The following is a 16,826-nucleotide window of genomic DNA, read 5'->3' as shown; positions in this document are numbered from 1 at the left end:
CTCCCTGCCCAGATGAACCTCTTCAGAAAAGCCTTGTGATTAGGAGGTACCCATGTGTTCTATACTAAGGATCTGACATTAAAAATGTGCAATGTTAAGTATTAGACCTGGAATAACCCATTTATTTTGTTCTTATTTTTAAGGGGCGGCTCCTTTTATATGCGTGGCTATGAACCAATACTAGCTATTTTGCTATTTTCTTGTGCTTTAGCACTGCATTCAAGACAGGTGGACTTGAAACTGCGTCTGGACTACCTCTGGGCAGTGCAGGTAAATCACAGGACTTTATCGTATCCATGCACTCACAATGATGCCTGACTATTTGAATTGGTGTTCAAATGCTTTCAGGACAAATTATTTGGACTCAAACTTTTTCATGTCTCTTGGGGTTCACAGAGAAAGGATATTTTAGAGCTTTCTTTCCTCAGACCTATAAAATTCAATTTTCCTGGAGCAGAGATTTTTTTGTTTCTTTTTGGTTGCTCCAGAATATCGTTAATCAAATAATGTATTTATAGCTAAGATGCATTAGGAATAAACTGTTAACAATATACATTTGAGATTAAAAAATTAAATCCATGGGGGATTTTTTATCTTATAATACAAAAAGGAGTGAAAGTAAATCGATATTCAGGTAAACTGAAAAGAAACAAATAAAACTGATTAAAGGAAATATTTAAACCTATATTATATGAAGAAACTATGGAACTCTTTCCCAAAGAAAGATCAGAAATTTATTTAGATACCAAGTTCAGGGGCCTTTTTGGAACATATATTTCCTAACTATCATACACACAGCAAAAAAACCTATAGAAATTATATTAGCCATAACACGGCCATCAGGATATGTCTACCTCATGTCACACCTCTCAGCAGTCTAATTCCCACCTCCAAAGTGTTTTACACTGGCCCCCAAGGGAAGGAGAAAGTTGACTATGTCAGTTTATTTGGAGGAATTTGGAAGTTATCCTTACAGTAAAGCTTACACACTCTGTAGTTGACAGAGGTCATATTCTGTTCTCACCTGCACCCTGTTAACTGTTTTGTCAGGAGGACCATTTCAATCATCATAGCCCTTGCTTTTGCACATAACATCAAGACTGGAATACGTGGGTTACAGGTTGACTGGAACATATCCCTGGCTCCAATGTGTTATATAAAATGGAGAAATGAGTTATGACTTCTTTCTATTATCTTCTGCTTGAAAACTTTTTCTGCCTAGCAGTTAAGCTGTGTGGGGATTTCTTGTTTGACTCGATGTCCAAGACTGCGTACCCCTCTTTTGTGCTTTAAGATTATCTTGTTCTATAATTTCCATGAACTCTGTACAGTTCAACTGAGTGTGATAATTTAATTTTGTTTTTGTCCTATGACCTACAGTATTGATAACGGCTGCCTGTCAGCCTCAGAAGCTTGTTTTGGATAAACTGGTACTAGTTTCTGTTTGCTGTGGTGCCAAAAACAGTTTTCAGATGGAAGAAAAGATCACCTGATTTTGAAATTCAGTACAGCACCTGCCTTGCTGGATAGTCAGTAATTTTACACGGTGAAAGTATGTGAGTGGCATATGATCCATGAATACAAAATCTTCTCTATCTTATTCCTCATCCTGAAATAGAGTAGCAGTAGAGTAATGTACCAGTTTTTCTAGCCTGTGACCTTTCAATGGACCAAGAGTGAGTTCCAGCATCTTAAATTCTTTTCATCATCCCAGCTATTGCTATTGTGCATCCCTAATGGAAGTACTGCTTAAAGATTCTTAATTTTAAGTTGGCTTTAATCAGCAATTAATCAGTTTAAAAAATTTAAGTAGAGGAATATGGCGTGCTTGTCTAATGAAAGACCAGAACTGGACTTGTACAGTGGTAAAGGAAGAAATACAAACTTTTTCTGTTTTCTTGGAGACAGGTTATATAAAAAAAGGGACCGTAAGGAGAGATAAGACGTGAAATTTCAGTATTGTCCACCGACATTTTCAAGTACCATTTCAAAAAATGCTTTTCATATGAGAAGATCAAATGCCATTTTCAGACCTTTTCAATGGCACATCAGAGACATATGTGGTGCCACCTTGTGTGTGAGGTTTGCATGATAATAATGAGAAAGGAAAAAATCAGCTTAGGTAGAAAATTCAGAATTTAGGGATCAACATAACTACTATTCTTTGAAATCAGTATGCTGATTTCAAATGATTATGTTTTCAACAATTACATTCTTCGCCTCTTATCTGGGCATATACCTTTCATCTTCTCAATTCCACATGGAAGATCTATTTCCTGTACAGTAAGTAATAGTGGATAACATATCAAAAGAAATGCTGTTCTGCTTTCCACTCTGTGTATTGGTTGTAAATGATATTGAGTCCAAGGACTAATTAACATAACAACCAGAAGTGCTGTCCACGATGGATGTTACAGAGGTGGCTGTTGTGCTCACCTATTCAAATGGATAAGCAAAAAAAAACAACCAACCCAAACCACTGTCTTTGAACTTGCTAGGTTCTACAGCACAAAAATCTGAGTATTAAAGGCTCAGAGAACACTATTTATTGGAAATATCTATATGATAAAGCTGTCTTTGAGTAGTTAGCAAACTCCAAGCTACTAATTGTTTAACAACCTTTAAGAGGAGACAAGAGCCAGTTTTCTCTGGCTGCTGGACTGCAGGAGCCCTCTATAAAGCTAAAAAGAGAAAGAGTCTTTTGGTCATGTTTCTCTACAGCCACAGTACTACTTACCATTAAACCATGTTGGCTTAACTTGGTTATATTTCTGGTAACAGAATTTTAGAAATTGACTTAGTGCACAGGACCTATGGAGATTTTCTGTTTTGCAAAGTGAGTGTGCTGATTCTTTGTGCAAACACAGAATTGCATGAACCAAATGCTAAAGCTAGATGCACATCTCCCAGTAGCCAATCCCCACTGTCTGAAGATATTCCAACATGGTTCAGCCTGTCATTTTAGGAGGCTTTTCAATTGCTTACTTACATCTGGGGGAAATTCAGACTCAAGCACTATTCTGGAAGCCTCGAGCACTTTCTTTTCATACTTTTAGTAACGTTTATTGTTGGGCTAATCCTGTAAAAATATTCTCAGATTAATGAATTTGTGGCATAAACTGCAATAAAAGGATTTCATAGATAATTTATTTCATCATGAACAACAGTCTAGTACTACTAAATTATATTTTAAACTGTGAAAGTATCCTGAAACTAATCAGTAGGAATACATAGATACATATTCAGTGGTCTGTGCTAAGATCTAAGGAACACACTTCCACATATTTTTTTCACTCCATCAGGGGAAAAAGTGCTTTGAAGAAGAGCAGTTTCAAACAAGAAAAACTGATTGAGAAAAATTACAGTTTCAAGACAAGTTAATCCAATTTCCATTTATCTAGGTTGCATTACCAGAACAGTGATAACACAGTAGAATTTATGTACATTGTATGGAAAAATACTTCTTTTTATGGGTGATATGTTGTTAAAACATTTATATTTGTACTTTCTGTTCACAAATCAATGGTGTTAGAGGCTCTCTTGTTGATTTGCTATGTTTTTTTCTGCACCAGATTTAACCTTTCTGAATATCACAGTATTTTCAGAAAACATCTGTTGGTTGTTTTCTTGATATTTTTAATAGGCAGTGGGAGGAGAATTTCATTTTCTGCATAACATTGTTGAGTAACTCTGTGTTCCTCACATGACAATAACTATGAATAGCGAATATAGGACATTTTACTTATTTGTGACTGATAATCACTTTTGATTATGCAAATTATTTAACAAAACTGTGAGGGAAAGAAAAAGACTGGACAAATAAATACAAGTAATAAATTCATGAAGATCCTAAAACTACCAAAAAATTTAGTTGCTCACTCACACAGGATTTGTCACAGGAGGAGAACAAGAATAACACAATGATATGGCTTCATTTGATGCATTCAATTTGTGCATTCTTTCGGGAATACTAGAATATCATTCTGCTGTCTTTTCTAGCCCATGACACTTTTAAGCAATATAAATTTTACAATCTACAGGCAAGACTAACCAGGTGTCTTAGCACTTCTGCTCAAAAACCTGGCCCTACAAAAGCAGTGTGATGTGTTTGTTCCCTGTGGATGTAGTGCCATCTTCAGGTACAAAAAATGAGATTCCCGTGGCACTGGTGCCCAGCTTCTTTTTAACTAATCTTGAAACTGTATATTTCATGTGGTGTCTATTTAGTCAGTGACTTTCCTACAGCATTTTTAGGCTGTTTGGTGATACAACTGTTCAGACCACTTCCCAGACAGATGATGGGTAACCCTTTATCAGCATTGAAAAAGCTGTAGGATCATATGTAACTATGTAAAATGCAGTAGATGTTAATTAGATTGATATAAAAAGTGATATTACTAAAAACATTTTAAATTTTGTCACCATGTCCAGTGCAAAAATAAAGCCTGCTTTTAAGTACTGCAGCTCTGCAAATACAGAGTTTGGGTTCCACAAAATGACCTACCTGCCACATATACCAAACAGGTATAAGCAAACAGCAGAATGTGAAAAATTATATTGGTCATGCCAATGCGCTTTCTTTCTTTCTTTCTTGTTTGTTTTTACAATAATCTGTCTTGTTTTTTGAGCTAGTAGCTATTGCATAAATATCAAGCTGGCAGCTTTCCTTAATTAACCAATGGGAGCAGGAACAGATAGATGAAGACTTAAATGCCATTTAGCTGTTTGTATAATATTCCCACCAGGTATGTAAATACCTGTGATCTGTGCTATTTTAATCTTTCAGTCCCAAGTATTCCTTCTCTCTTCCAACTGTCTGTTTTTCCTGAGAAAGAATTGATGCCTATGCATCCTTTAATCTCAGCTGCTCAAGAGTAGGCATTAGAAGCTCATGAGTCACAAGGAGGAAGGACAGTTTTCATTGCATTTACCTGAAGGGCAGAAAAAAGGAATCTGGAAAAAGGTCCAGAAAATACCAGTAGTTGGCTTACTTCCCTCCCCTATTATCTCTGTGATAGGGATGGTTTTAGAGTCCTCACAGTTAGACATGACCAAGTCTTTTTTTACTTCACCTTCCCTCCTTTATCTTCCCTTGTGAAATACAAAAGCACATTTCTACTTTCCCCAAGCAGCTCCTGAGGATTTGAATAAATGAGAGCTGTCTTAGGCAGTGCAAGGCATGAGGATAGATACTTAAGCTCTGTGCAGTAGTAGCAGAGGAGGTATACTTCAGTTAGTATTCCTAAGGGATTGCTTCAATAATAAAGCAGGATGTTAGGCATGGTGAGTTAAGATGGGTTAAGTGCAGTCCATGCAGAGACTCCATCTCAGATATAACAGCAACAATACAGCAGCATTGGCCCAGTGTGTGGTCTAAGGTAATATGCCTTTGCTTTTCAGCATGATAAAGTAACTCAGAAGGAATGCCATGCTCCATGAATGTTCTGCTTCTAGTTCTGGGGCTAGGTCAGGCAGGGCTAACACAGCTTAGTTTGCAGGGCACTGCATTGCTCCACACGGGCATTGTCAATGCAAATTTCTCCCAGAATACAGGGAGAGAGTGCACTCCTCTATCTGTGTTAGCTAGGACGTGCTTGGCCTCAAATAGGTCAGGGAACAAAAAAGTAAGAGCACTCCCCTTGTTTTGCTGTTTGCATAATTTGCCCCTATTTTGGGTTTGCTGTCAGTACCCACCACGAATCACTGAATCACCATGCCATTATTCAAGGGGTTTCCATGATGTTAGGGTTTTTTCATGTGAAAACTAAGATTTTCTCAAACCCCTAGTGTTTGATTAGTCTGGCTGTGACCCAGGAAAGCTGAGATCCTTGTGCCCAAGCAGTCTGCCAGCACCTCCAGCTATGGGCACCCTTTATGGAGTAGTGTGCTAGATCAGAGTGTAGTTCAACTGATTTGTTCAGGGCCACATGCCAAAAGGGAGACCTACTTCTGGGTCTCCACATCTTTACCCACTACCACTCACTGGTAGCACCCTTGAAGAGCCCACATTAACAGTTTGTAGATAACAATCTTTATTAATTTTAAAAAATAGCGAGAAGTTAAGGTTTTAGGATTGCTGGTGATAGCATCTGACTGGGGAAATGTATTCAAAGCAATGTACAGACAAGCTCTAATCCTCAGTGAGAGCTAGCTAGAGATAATAATTCAGCATGCATAGAGTACACTTCTTACCCCAAGGTGTCCGTATGGGGGAGAAGAGAGGTTCAGCCTACCAGCTAATCCCAGAAGTTATGATGGAGTCCTCTCCCTTTTCATAACTCTTCTTTACATTTATGCAAAGCCTGAGTGACATTAGTCATACATCTTACTCAGTGAGGGGTGGTGGTGCCTTGGAGGCGGGTAACATCGGTGTAGTATCTGAGATAACCTTGGGATGGGGATATGTGTCAATCCAAGGAGGGTAATTCTGCCATGCCTGTTGATTCAACAGCAGGACATCTTCCTTTATCTCTCTTGGCTTCCAGCTGCTGCGTGGCTTATCAACTAAAAAGTACCACCAAGTACCCTCTTCTGCAAGGGTTTCAACAGAGCCTGGTTACAGTGCCTCCACTCCCCTCCCCTCTATCCCACCCCATCCCACTCTCAATTTAATCCCCCCTAGATTGTACTGTGTGTGGAAAGTTCGGTGTGCTGACTGTGTTCCATCCAGGGAGTAGCAACCATATTTCCCCCTATATTTTCCATACTGTTATCTTTAATTTTACCTCAAGTCTTTTCCCCACAATCTCATTCTTGGCAACAGAACCCTCCCAGAGCCAAAAATGTAATTAACAGTTTTGCATCTGAAACGGGAAGAGACACTTGTTAGGTGTTGAAAATGTAGCATTCTATCATTAGTAATGGTGACATCATTAAATTATTTCTCTGCTCTTAGATGATTTTGACACCACCTCAGCTATGACTCTGATAGTTTGATTTGAGCCATTAGCTGTTCACTCAAGTTCTCCACTTCTTAGTCAGAGTGTTCCTTGCTCTGAAACCTTTGCTGTAGTTCATACATAATGATGGATGTACTGGAGAATCTTTTCAATTATTTCTTCCAAAATGAACAGTTTGGCCCACAGCTGGGCAAGGCAGAGGAATTTGATCACACATTTCCACATCAGAAATGAACAGCAGCTGCCAGGGATTGAGCAACATCACTGCCCATACAACACATCAAACAGATTCCTCCACTTACCTACCCCAACCTCATTCCTTTGATTAGTCCAGAAATCTCCACACCTTGACTTAAAAGAGTACTCTTCTTTAACAAGGTATTCTGCCCCATATTGTATTGGTAGGTTAACTGAGAACCTTAACATTCCTAGGATGGAAGTAACAACAAAATTTCTTGTTCAAAAAATAGAGGAATGGATAAGGAAGACCTGATTGGATATTTTATTAAGATCATAAATTCAGTGCACAAATCTCTTTGCTGTTGTCAGAATAAAATTTCCCATGTTCTAGTGTGATGTAAAATGGAGTTAAAAACTTGGTTTGGATTTTCAGCTGAAGAATCTTTTTATTTTTCCCATTAAAACATTTAAATTCCAACAGTCAAACTAAATGCCAGAGGCCATTTCACATGCTTTTAGAAAAAAAGTAATTCAGAGTTATATCACCAAAATAGGGGAAGGATATTTTAAGAAAAGAGCATGTGAAATTTGAACAGTGAAAGAAGTGTCAAGAAAACAGATCACAAACAGGAGATTGATACTTAGAATCAAAGTTTCAAATATATTTCTGGCAAAACTTAATTGCTATTTAAAGTTTACTGATATTTCACCTCTGGAACAGGTTCTGTTTCTTATTACTCAAACTAGAGTAGGAGCTGAGAATTTATTTTAAAAGGCAACAATTCCTGAAGAATTTATGTTTATAAAATCAGTTCTCTTTCAGAATTCTTTCTACTTGTAAAGAAATTTTAAAATACAGGATAAACTGCAGGGCAAAGCAAACTGTGTAACTTGAATAAAAACATTGTTTCCTAAGTTTTGTCATGGAAAACAAAACAGCTTCCTGAAAAAAAAATCACATGAAATAATATTGTTAGAATATATGAAGGCAAGAGGTGACTGGTTTTCTCCTACTTAGATAGGAATGGATACTGAGAAATTATGTGGACTTTGTAACAGGTCAGGATACCAAATTTCAGATATAAATGGGACACCAAGAATGACTAGAACAAGCTCATCAATTATTTATCTGACTGGGGTTTCTCAACAATGCCTGAGAATTTGGCTTTCTTGTCTTCTACTGGCTGTAATTAGATAAACAAAATCACATTGGCATCAGATCACAGTAGATGACTTGTGGGTGTGACTGAGGAGCAAAGAATAAGCTGCGATTTCTGTGAGATGAATATGATACTGATCAAGTGTTTTCTAATTTAAATCAGTGTGAAGCCAGAAGTCACTCTAAGAACAAGGAGCGAATTCCAAATAAGTAATTTTGCAGATGAATCTATGAAAGACCAGGCTGGAATTTGCAAATCTAGGAGTCCCAGATGGGATTCCTAGATATTCAATATTTTTCAAGTAAGGGATCTGATTTTTAAAATAGTTTCCTATTGTATGACTCACACTAACTCTGTGAGTCAAGCACTTGTAATAAAATGCCAGTATCTTGGATTAGGGACCTCAGATGTGTTAACTCCTGAGCACTCTTTCTGAATGCTGTCATTCACATCAATAGCAGAATTCCTGTTGCAAAGGAACAATATATATTTTCATGACAAACACCAACATAATTAAAACAATCTCTAGAAATGTTAATTATTTTTATATAATTTTTAAAAAAATTGTTCATCATTCTCAAGGATGCTCAAGTTTAAAATATTTTTCTCTGTTGAAGTAATTGCCTTACCAGATTTGTTTCAGTTTTACTGCAAAGTAAAAAGGTTTGCTTTAAATGCTGGAGATTCTCACTAGCTTCTCTTGTCTGAAAGATGGATCAAATACTGCTGTCACTGTGTTGAACTACCTGGGAAGTAATTGGCCTCCAAGGCCAGATGTGACTTAAATGGGATTATTCTGGTTTACTCTGTAAACATACCAAGCTTCTATTTAAAAGAACAGAGAGCTACAGAAGATACCAATACACTTAGCTGATCAAACCCTGAAAACAGCTGAGAGACTTTAGCTTGAATTACTAAGGATTTAAAGGGATTGTGCCTAATGTAGACGTATGGTACAGGAGAACTGTTCTCAATCTACATTGCTACTTTACATTTTGTTCATTTTAATTTCTAAGGATGAATTAATAGAAGTTATATGATAGGCTCAGCCAATTTTCCATTTTTTTGCATTTTGAAAAGATTCTTCTTTTCCTGTATCCCAACAGGCAGAAGAAGAGAGAGATGATATGGAGAGAGTCAAGCTGGATAATAAAAGAATTCTTTTCAACCTGTTGCCGGCCCATGTTGCACAGCACTTTCTTATGTCTAATCCAAGAAATATGGTAAACCAAGATAAAATTTAAATTCACACTGTATGGGCCTGTGTTGTTTGGGCCACCTTCCACCTTTATGTTTTCAAGAAAGGCCTGGAAAAAAACGTTGCTCATGTAAAAAAAGTAGCTCTGTAAAAACTTGTGTTCAAGAATTAGCTTGAGACTATTTCTTTTGCTGTATGGTCCTCCTCTCTAAAGAATTTTAATAAAATTCAAGATAAGGGAAGGTTGTCATTCAATGACAATGAAACCAAGTACCTGCATGTAAATCACTTTTTTTTTTTTTTCATTTTATAATCAATGTAGGATATTGGAATTTATCACAGTATTGCATGAACTTAGTTTGCTTCTGAATGGTGAGGTGTATGAACTGCCAGACACATATATTACCACTCAGGTTCTGGAAAGTATGCTACCATTACCAAAGCCATCTATTTAAAGTTAAAAACAAAGAATTGTATGTACTCAGGGAAGACACGGATTAACATTAAAGGCTGCAGTGACTAAATAAATTGCTTCAAGGCCTTATGAGAGTCCTTCTGGTCATCTGAAAATCATCTGAAAACCTTCAGGACTGAAGCAGCTGTAATATCCATGATACTGCTCTTGAGAGTTTGGGTCAAAGTATTTGAGCCACAAAAGAGTGATTTTGCTTTCTTGGAGCCTTCCAAATTTTTAAGCAGAAACCTTACCATACAGAACAGCATTATATTATGTATGACTCCACAACATGCATGAAGACTTGAAGGAGTGAGGCCAGTTATGTACTGCAGGATAAAATTGGTCCATCTCCTATTTTGCTTATAAAACAAGATTGAAAAAAATATAATTATTTTTCTCAAACAATAGAAGTTCTATAACTGTTAAAATTTTCTCCAAATTTTGGCTCACTGCTTCTATGTCTAAACAGGAAAAAACCCCTAAGTTGTTTTAAATGGGTTTAAAACTTTGTGTTAATTTTCTATTGTGGTCTTTAGTGAAGACATCTTTCAATATTATTTTAAGAAGTCTGGTTTTCTCTACAGAAAACCTGATGGCCCTTGTCCTAGCTGTTGTTTAGCAGTAGAATAAGTATTGTAATAATGATGTTTAGTTTAGATTAATCTTTTAAAATAAAAATTACATCTGCTTATGAACTACAGGACCTTTATTACCAGTCATATTCACAAGTGGGAGTGATGTTTGCTTCCATCCCAAATTTCAATGATTTCTACATCGAATTGGATGGCAATAATATGGGAGTGGAATGTTTACGCCTGTTAAATGAAATTATTGCTGATTTTGATGAGGTAAGGTCTAAACACTTTGTCTTTTGACCATATAATTTCTACCAAATAAATATCAATGAGATTATCTGAAGTAAATTAGTGTGTTTTGAACTGTTTAATAAAACAGTACTGTAAACTTCCTATTTAATCATAGTTGGTGTCCACTGGGCTCCTCCAAAGTGCCAAATTTGTAATTTCAGGCACATGACCCTGACCTAAAATTTCTCTAATATAGGAAGAGTATAAAAAATAGAATTTAATGGCAGTTTTTTCAGTGGACAAGACTCAATTTAGCAAATATGATGTGGCTTAATGAACTTGCACATATTGTCTGATAACTATGGTTGCTTGTCTAAAATATTATGTAATATTTAACAGTTTTATGTTTTAAACAAAGCTTATGGACAAAGAATATTATAAGGATATTGAAAAGATCAAGACAATTGGAAGTACATATATGGCAGCTGTGGGACTTGTACCTACTTCAGGAACTAAGGTAAGAAGATTTTACATAACAGTCTTATATGAAGGAATAAATTTCCTTCAATTTCCAGAGGAACATCAGAAACGCAGCTAATTTTGTGAGATTATTGATAATTTGCATGACTTCTTTATAACATTTTGAATCTGAAATTCAAAGAACAGCTGTAGCCAGAAAAGGAAAACTGCCACTTGCTTATGTGGATTCGCTTGTAATTTCATTGTCTGCAGCTTTGAATTCCCTGCAAATTGGTGTATAAAATCCTCTAAATCAGAGTGGTAGTGTTTTAAACCTGGCATCTTATATGGCCTTGTAAGATGCAGGGAAAGGTAGACTCTAGGTCTAGTGACTTGCTACAAACTAGCAGAAGAATATTAAAATGCAATTTTTACCTATATTTTTTAATATTGAAATATACAACTAAAGTAAGCATCCTCTCCCAACCCCCATCATGGACAGGAACTTTGTGCTAGGTACAGTGCTGCACTGTGCCTGGTCCCTCCAAATCACCTCTTCTTTGTCTCTACCATTAGCGTTCTATTTACCACTTTAATTACTCAGCAATAAAAAAGTCAAAGTCATTTCAAACCCATTAATTCTGGGGCACAGTTCTTCTGTATCCTCATCACTACCCCTGGGTGTTATTCTTACCTTAAGTTACTATCTGGAAACAGAGGTTTTCTAGATTTCCAAGCATCATCTGGAAAGTCAGAAAACCCTGTGGACATTAAATTGAATGCATAGTATACAGAGTACTATGCACATTATTAATTACACTAATAAAACTAAAATATTAAAATTTTACAAAATTTATAATATAAAAATAGAATTAAAATTAAATCAATTCATTTACCTCATCTGCCCAGAGTTTTCAGACACTTCTCCCTTGTTCTGATATGCATGTATATATGTTGAATACATTAGTACATATGGTTTAGCATTGCAAAATAATACAAAATTAGAAGGCAAAAGCAAAAAAGGCCAGAAGATGCCCTGTGGACTATTTAGCAAAAATTATCCCCGCTAAGTAAATAAAAAACAAGACCACATTGAAATCAATGGTTAGAATCATGGAATCATGTTGGAGTATATCACACAACTAACCTTCTGCTAACTTTCTGGTCTGCAAAGTATTTCCAGCTGATGCCTTCCTTTGTATCATTCCTAGGGAAAAAAAAGAAAAAAGAAAGAAAAAAAAAAAGTAGAGGTATTTTAAAAAATCTGTTTATGCTAAAATGTTTGACTCATAGGTTCTGAGACAGGCAAAAAACACTGATCTTTAGAATTTTTTCACTGTGTGATCTGAGGCAAACAGGCAGTGGCATACTTTTGTGTCTGCTATAAATGCTCTTTGAACTATAATCCTCAAAACAAGTGTGTTATTGGGTAACTTTGGCAGCATATGTTCCAAAACCTAAACGTGTTTGTCTCATGTATTTTATACTTTTTGAGTGAAGGGTCAGCTGAATCAGTCCAGTACTGAAGATACTACTCTGAGCATATGATAGTAATGCATTTTAAATCACTGCAGGAGATCTTTTACAGTACTCTGTCTTCCTTTTAAATCTTGGAGCAAATTTTGATCTTTTCTATATAAGTAGAATATATTAAAAATTCTGTATTCCAGAAAAAAAAAAATATCTCGTATGAAACAGACAATAATTTTTACTTTAACTTAGGGTTTCAGCTCTTCTGTGATGTCTCCCTACTGTTCATGGGATGCAAACGAATTGAAATTACTCACATCCTCTTGCCAGTTTCCCAGTAATTCTTCAGCATACACGTGTATATTAGAAGTCTGAAACTCTTGGCTGGCCTGTCATGCACAATCACTGCTGGTTTTACACAGTCCCTGGGCTGTTCTATGGAGTCATAGGTGTCCATAGGGAGCCATAAGACACTCAAGTGCCTCTGGTCTGCCCTCTGCCAGGAGTGTCCCAGGTTCAACAAAAAATCTGGCACAGCCTCCGATTGTGAATCACTAATTTCATACTAGAATTTGGACATGAACAGAAAGCAGTGGATGGGGTTAATTGTGCTCTTAACAGGAAAACATTACATTCATCAGACAGCAAAGAAAGGGAAGAGAGGTAATGTAAAGAAGATTAGAAATCAAATAAAATTATGCACTGCTCTCTCCCTGCTCCAGACACTGAATATTTTTTCCTTCTCTGTTGGAAATGTATCCATCAGCTCTTCAAGCTTAATTCTTGTTCTTCCTTTGTTTTGGTGATTCTGGAAAAGAGTAGAACTAGCTAGTTCACGTTGCAAAAAGCAGAATGCTAGACATCCAGGCAAGTAAATAAAAATATCCTTCCCAAAAACTGGGACTGGCACAAGGATGACTTTCATAATTTTTTGTAAATTTCCTAGCCACATGAAGTAACCCTTTCAAACTGAGGTGAATGAAGGAAATAGCAACCTGTTTCTCAGTTTTTTCAGTCACTGTTTAGTGCTGCATTTATAAAATCTCGCTATCATGGCAAAAACTCAGCAAGCTTTCATCTCATGCCAGCTTGCACAGTCCTGTTGTGTAACATCCTACAGAAGCTGCCACTGACCCTGCATTTCTTTCACCATATCCTACCTTTAGCCCACTTTCACTTTGCAAATTTGTTCCAAAATTCATATTTCTATTCAAATAAGAGCAGAACACAAGAGCAGTCATACTGAGTTGAGTCAAAGGTTTATTCTAGTAACCTCTCTTTAACTAACCAAGGTTAGATCCTGGGAGGAGAGCATGAGTTACAGAACAGATATGCAAACCTTTCTTTTCCACCTTCTAATAATATGCTGCTTAGATTTTTACTACTTTGTACCAAATATTTCTTTCATGATCTTGAGAATTATGTTATAAGCTTGCTAAGTTTTGGAATCCACAATATCCCCTGAAAATTAGTTGCACAATTTAATTAGACTGAAGTTGTAAAAATTATTTTCTTATGTTTTTACAAGTTAATACTTCACCATTTCGTTTGATCCCTTTTGGGCAAAAACCATTAGTTCATTTAGATACATTTGATAACAGCTCCCTTTAACTTGTCTGGAATGGAAAAACATGGGGGTGTTCTGCACCTCACAGGATTGAACCTTACAGGAATTTTGTCAATAGGAACAGCATGCACCCCATGGAAGCTGGGAGCCAGCAAAAGTCACAAAGGGACAAGAGGGCAGAAACTATAGTTATTAATAATCATCGGGCAAAGTAGTTTTGTAAGAAAGCAGGTTATATTCCCTGCCACACTCAAAACAAACATCTGCAGCTCTCTAGCAACAGAACCATTTTACCATGGGAACTTTGCTTTACATTCTTCCCAGAAATCAAAAGGAGAGAGAGAAAAAAAAAAAAAAAGCAGAAAAAAAAGAATGCATGTGCTGCAGCTACCATCAAAAGTTTCCTTTCACAAACAGAAAAATTGGTTAGATTCTTTTCCTAAGGCATCTGTTTGAGCTTCTCATTATTTTTCACTTTAGTATTTAATCTGCATCTCAGTACCATACAAATCTAATGTGGAACACTATTTTGTTTCTAGGCTAAAAAATCAATTTATTCCCATCTGAGTACACTGGCAGATTTTGCAATAGAGATGTTTGACGTTCTTGATGAAATCAACTATCAGTCTTACAATGACTTTGTCTTGCGAGTTGGTAAGTCATGTTTTTACATTTACCACACAAGAAGATTGTTTTTCGTTGGCTGTTCCTGTGCTGTCAGCAAAGGATTACCTGTCCTGCACTCATGATTAAAACTGAAAATTCTCCACTAGTGAGAGAGTCACATCCATGTAAAAGGTCAGCAGTCTGGATGGTGTGCATTAGTATTAAGGAATTGTAATTCCCTCCAGTTCCAGTGTGTTTACTTAATCTGTGCGCCCCTAAAAGGAAAGTGCACCTTTAATTTTATACAATATTATGAGTGTACACAGTCTTGTGGCTTACACTGCTTTGCATTGCTAAGCTGCTGAAAATTGGGTCTTACTGTATTACGTTAAGTTGCATCTGCAAAAGCTTTGTTGGCATTAAAAGTGCAATGGGAGCTTTTTCTCCACAGACGCCAAATCACCTTAACCAGTCCCGTTTTCTCCAACAAATCAAATTCTCTGGTCTGCACAATGCAACTCTTCCCATGCAATCCTTTCTTTACATGTTATTACACGTCTTACCACTCATTTCTCTCAGCTTTCTTAGAGATCAAGTTTCCTGCTTCCCTTTTTTCATGTATTCTGCTCCTTTCCAGTGGTACTTCCAGTGCTGTTCTCATTTTATTGTATATTCTAACGCTGATAGTTTTCTCCAGCTTCTTTCTCTATATATTTTCATGGCTTACTTGTGAGAATGAGCTGGACAACAGGAAAAACTCAGGTTGCTAGCAGTGGAAGATTGAGAAAGACTAAAGACATCAAAGGCAGCAATAGGAGAATTATACATCTTTGACCTCCTGTGCATCCTAATAATTATAAACCCCAAATTCTCTTTGAACTCTGTTATAACTTGTCTTTCCAGGATCACAAAGGATCAAATATCTAACCCTCATTCTTCTGCATAAATTGCCTAGGAAAGCCCTTGCCCAGAATATCATGCAGGGCTTAGTATCTGCAGCTCTTCAGGGTACTCAGAAGAAACATTCTCTTTTATCTTCCAAACAAGATGTTGAAATCAGTCAGCAATGTAGAATTGAGCTCTGCAGTTTCCAAAAAATTATGCTTTAGCCGTTTTCATATACTTTTTTCTTCTTCCACTGTCTCTGGGAATCTGAGTTGTCTAGTACTAACAAGGAACCTTCCCTTACCCTAATCCTCGTGTATTCCAGACCATTATTTCTGTTCCACTCGGAAAACCTAAAAGGCTTTATATGTACAACTGCACTGGAAGTTATAGAAATAACAATTAAAGATCTTTAACAGTTTGTCCCATTTTCAGCTAAACTCTGCACTACCACTGCTTTTCTTCTTTTCTTTAAACAAAAAAAAAATATCCACAGAAGAATCAAATTTTTATGTTGTCTATCATATTACATTTCCAAGAAGATATCTCAAGGAATGTCTTTGTTGTGTTTCTAAGATTTTTACAAATGCAGAAGTCCACTTTGAATGAATTTAGTCATAAAATCATGAGTATGCTGAGAGATCACAGAATATGTAAGGGACCCATCACAATCATCAAGCCCAACTCCTGGCCCTGCACAGGGCAGCCAAAAGTCACACCATGTGCCTGAGAGCATTGTCCAAATGCTTCTTCTGTCAAGCTTGTTGCTGTGACCATTCCCCTGGAGAGCTTGCTCCAGTGCTCAGTCCTTCTTTGGGTGAAAAAAATTTCCTGACAACTAACATAAACCTCCCTTAACTCAGCTTTATGATGTTAACATATATTACTGTATTACAATAAAAAATGCTAAGACACTTGTGTCAGATCTGTTTTGCAGGATCCATGTTTCCTTTGGATAATACGCTGTAGTGAAAACCAAACTTGTTGTTTAATTTTAGGTATTAATGTTGGGCCGGTAGTGGCAGGTGTCATTGGAGCCAGAAGACCACAGTATGATATCTGGGGGAACACTGTGAATGTTGCCAGCCGGATGGATAGCACTGGAGTGCAGGGAAAGATCCAGGTGAGTGCATTCTAAG

General features: G+C 36.7%; 1 protein-coding gene across 1 annotated transcript in view; it reads left to right on the top strand.

Annotated features, from left to right (window-relative positions):
• ADCY1 (adenylate cyclase 1) overlaps positions 1–16,826 on the top strand; it is a 155,400-nt gene that overhangs the window by 127,274 nt on the left and 11,300 nt on the right. Inside the window, exons 14-19 of the mRNA XM_014877323.2 lie at positions 144–270; positions 9,346–9,462; positions 10,596–10,742; positions 11,119–11,217; positions 14,736–14,850; positions 16,686–16,810. Of these exons, the coding sequence (XP_014732809.1) occupies positions 144–270; positions 9,346–9,462; positions 10,596–10,742; positions 11,119–11,217; positions 14,736–14,850; positions 16,686–16,810 (730 nt within the window). The remainder of the gene's footprint in view (positions 1–143; positions 271–9,345; positions 9,463–10,595; positions 10,743–11,118; positions 11,218–14,735; positions 14,851–16,685; positions 16,811–16,826) is intronic.

Source organism: Sturnus vulgaris, chromosome 1 (genome assembly GCF_052056855.1).
Source record: "Sturnus vulgaris isolate bStuVul1 chromosome 1, bStuVul1.hap1, whole genome shotgun sequence".
NCBI lineage: Eukaryota > Metazoa > Chordata > Aves > Passeriformes > Sturnidae > Sturnus > Sturnus vulgaris.
The sequence above is the reverse complement of the archived record's forward strand: the minus strand, read 5'-3'. Positions and strand labels throughout refer to the sequence as shown.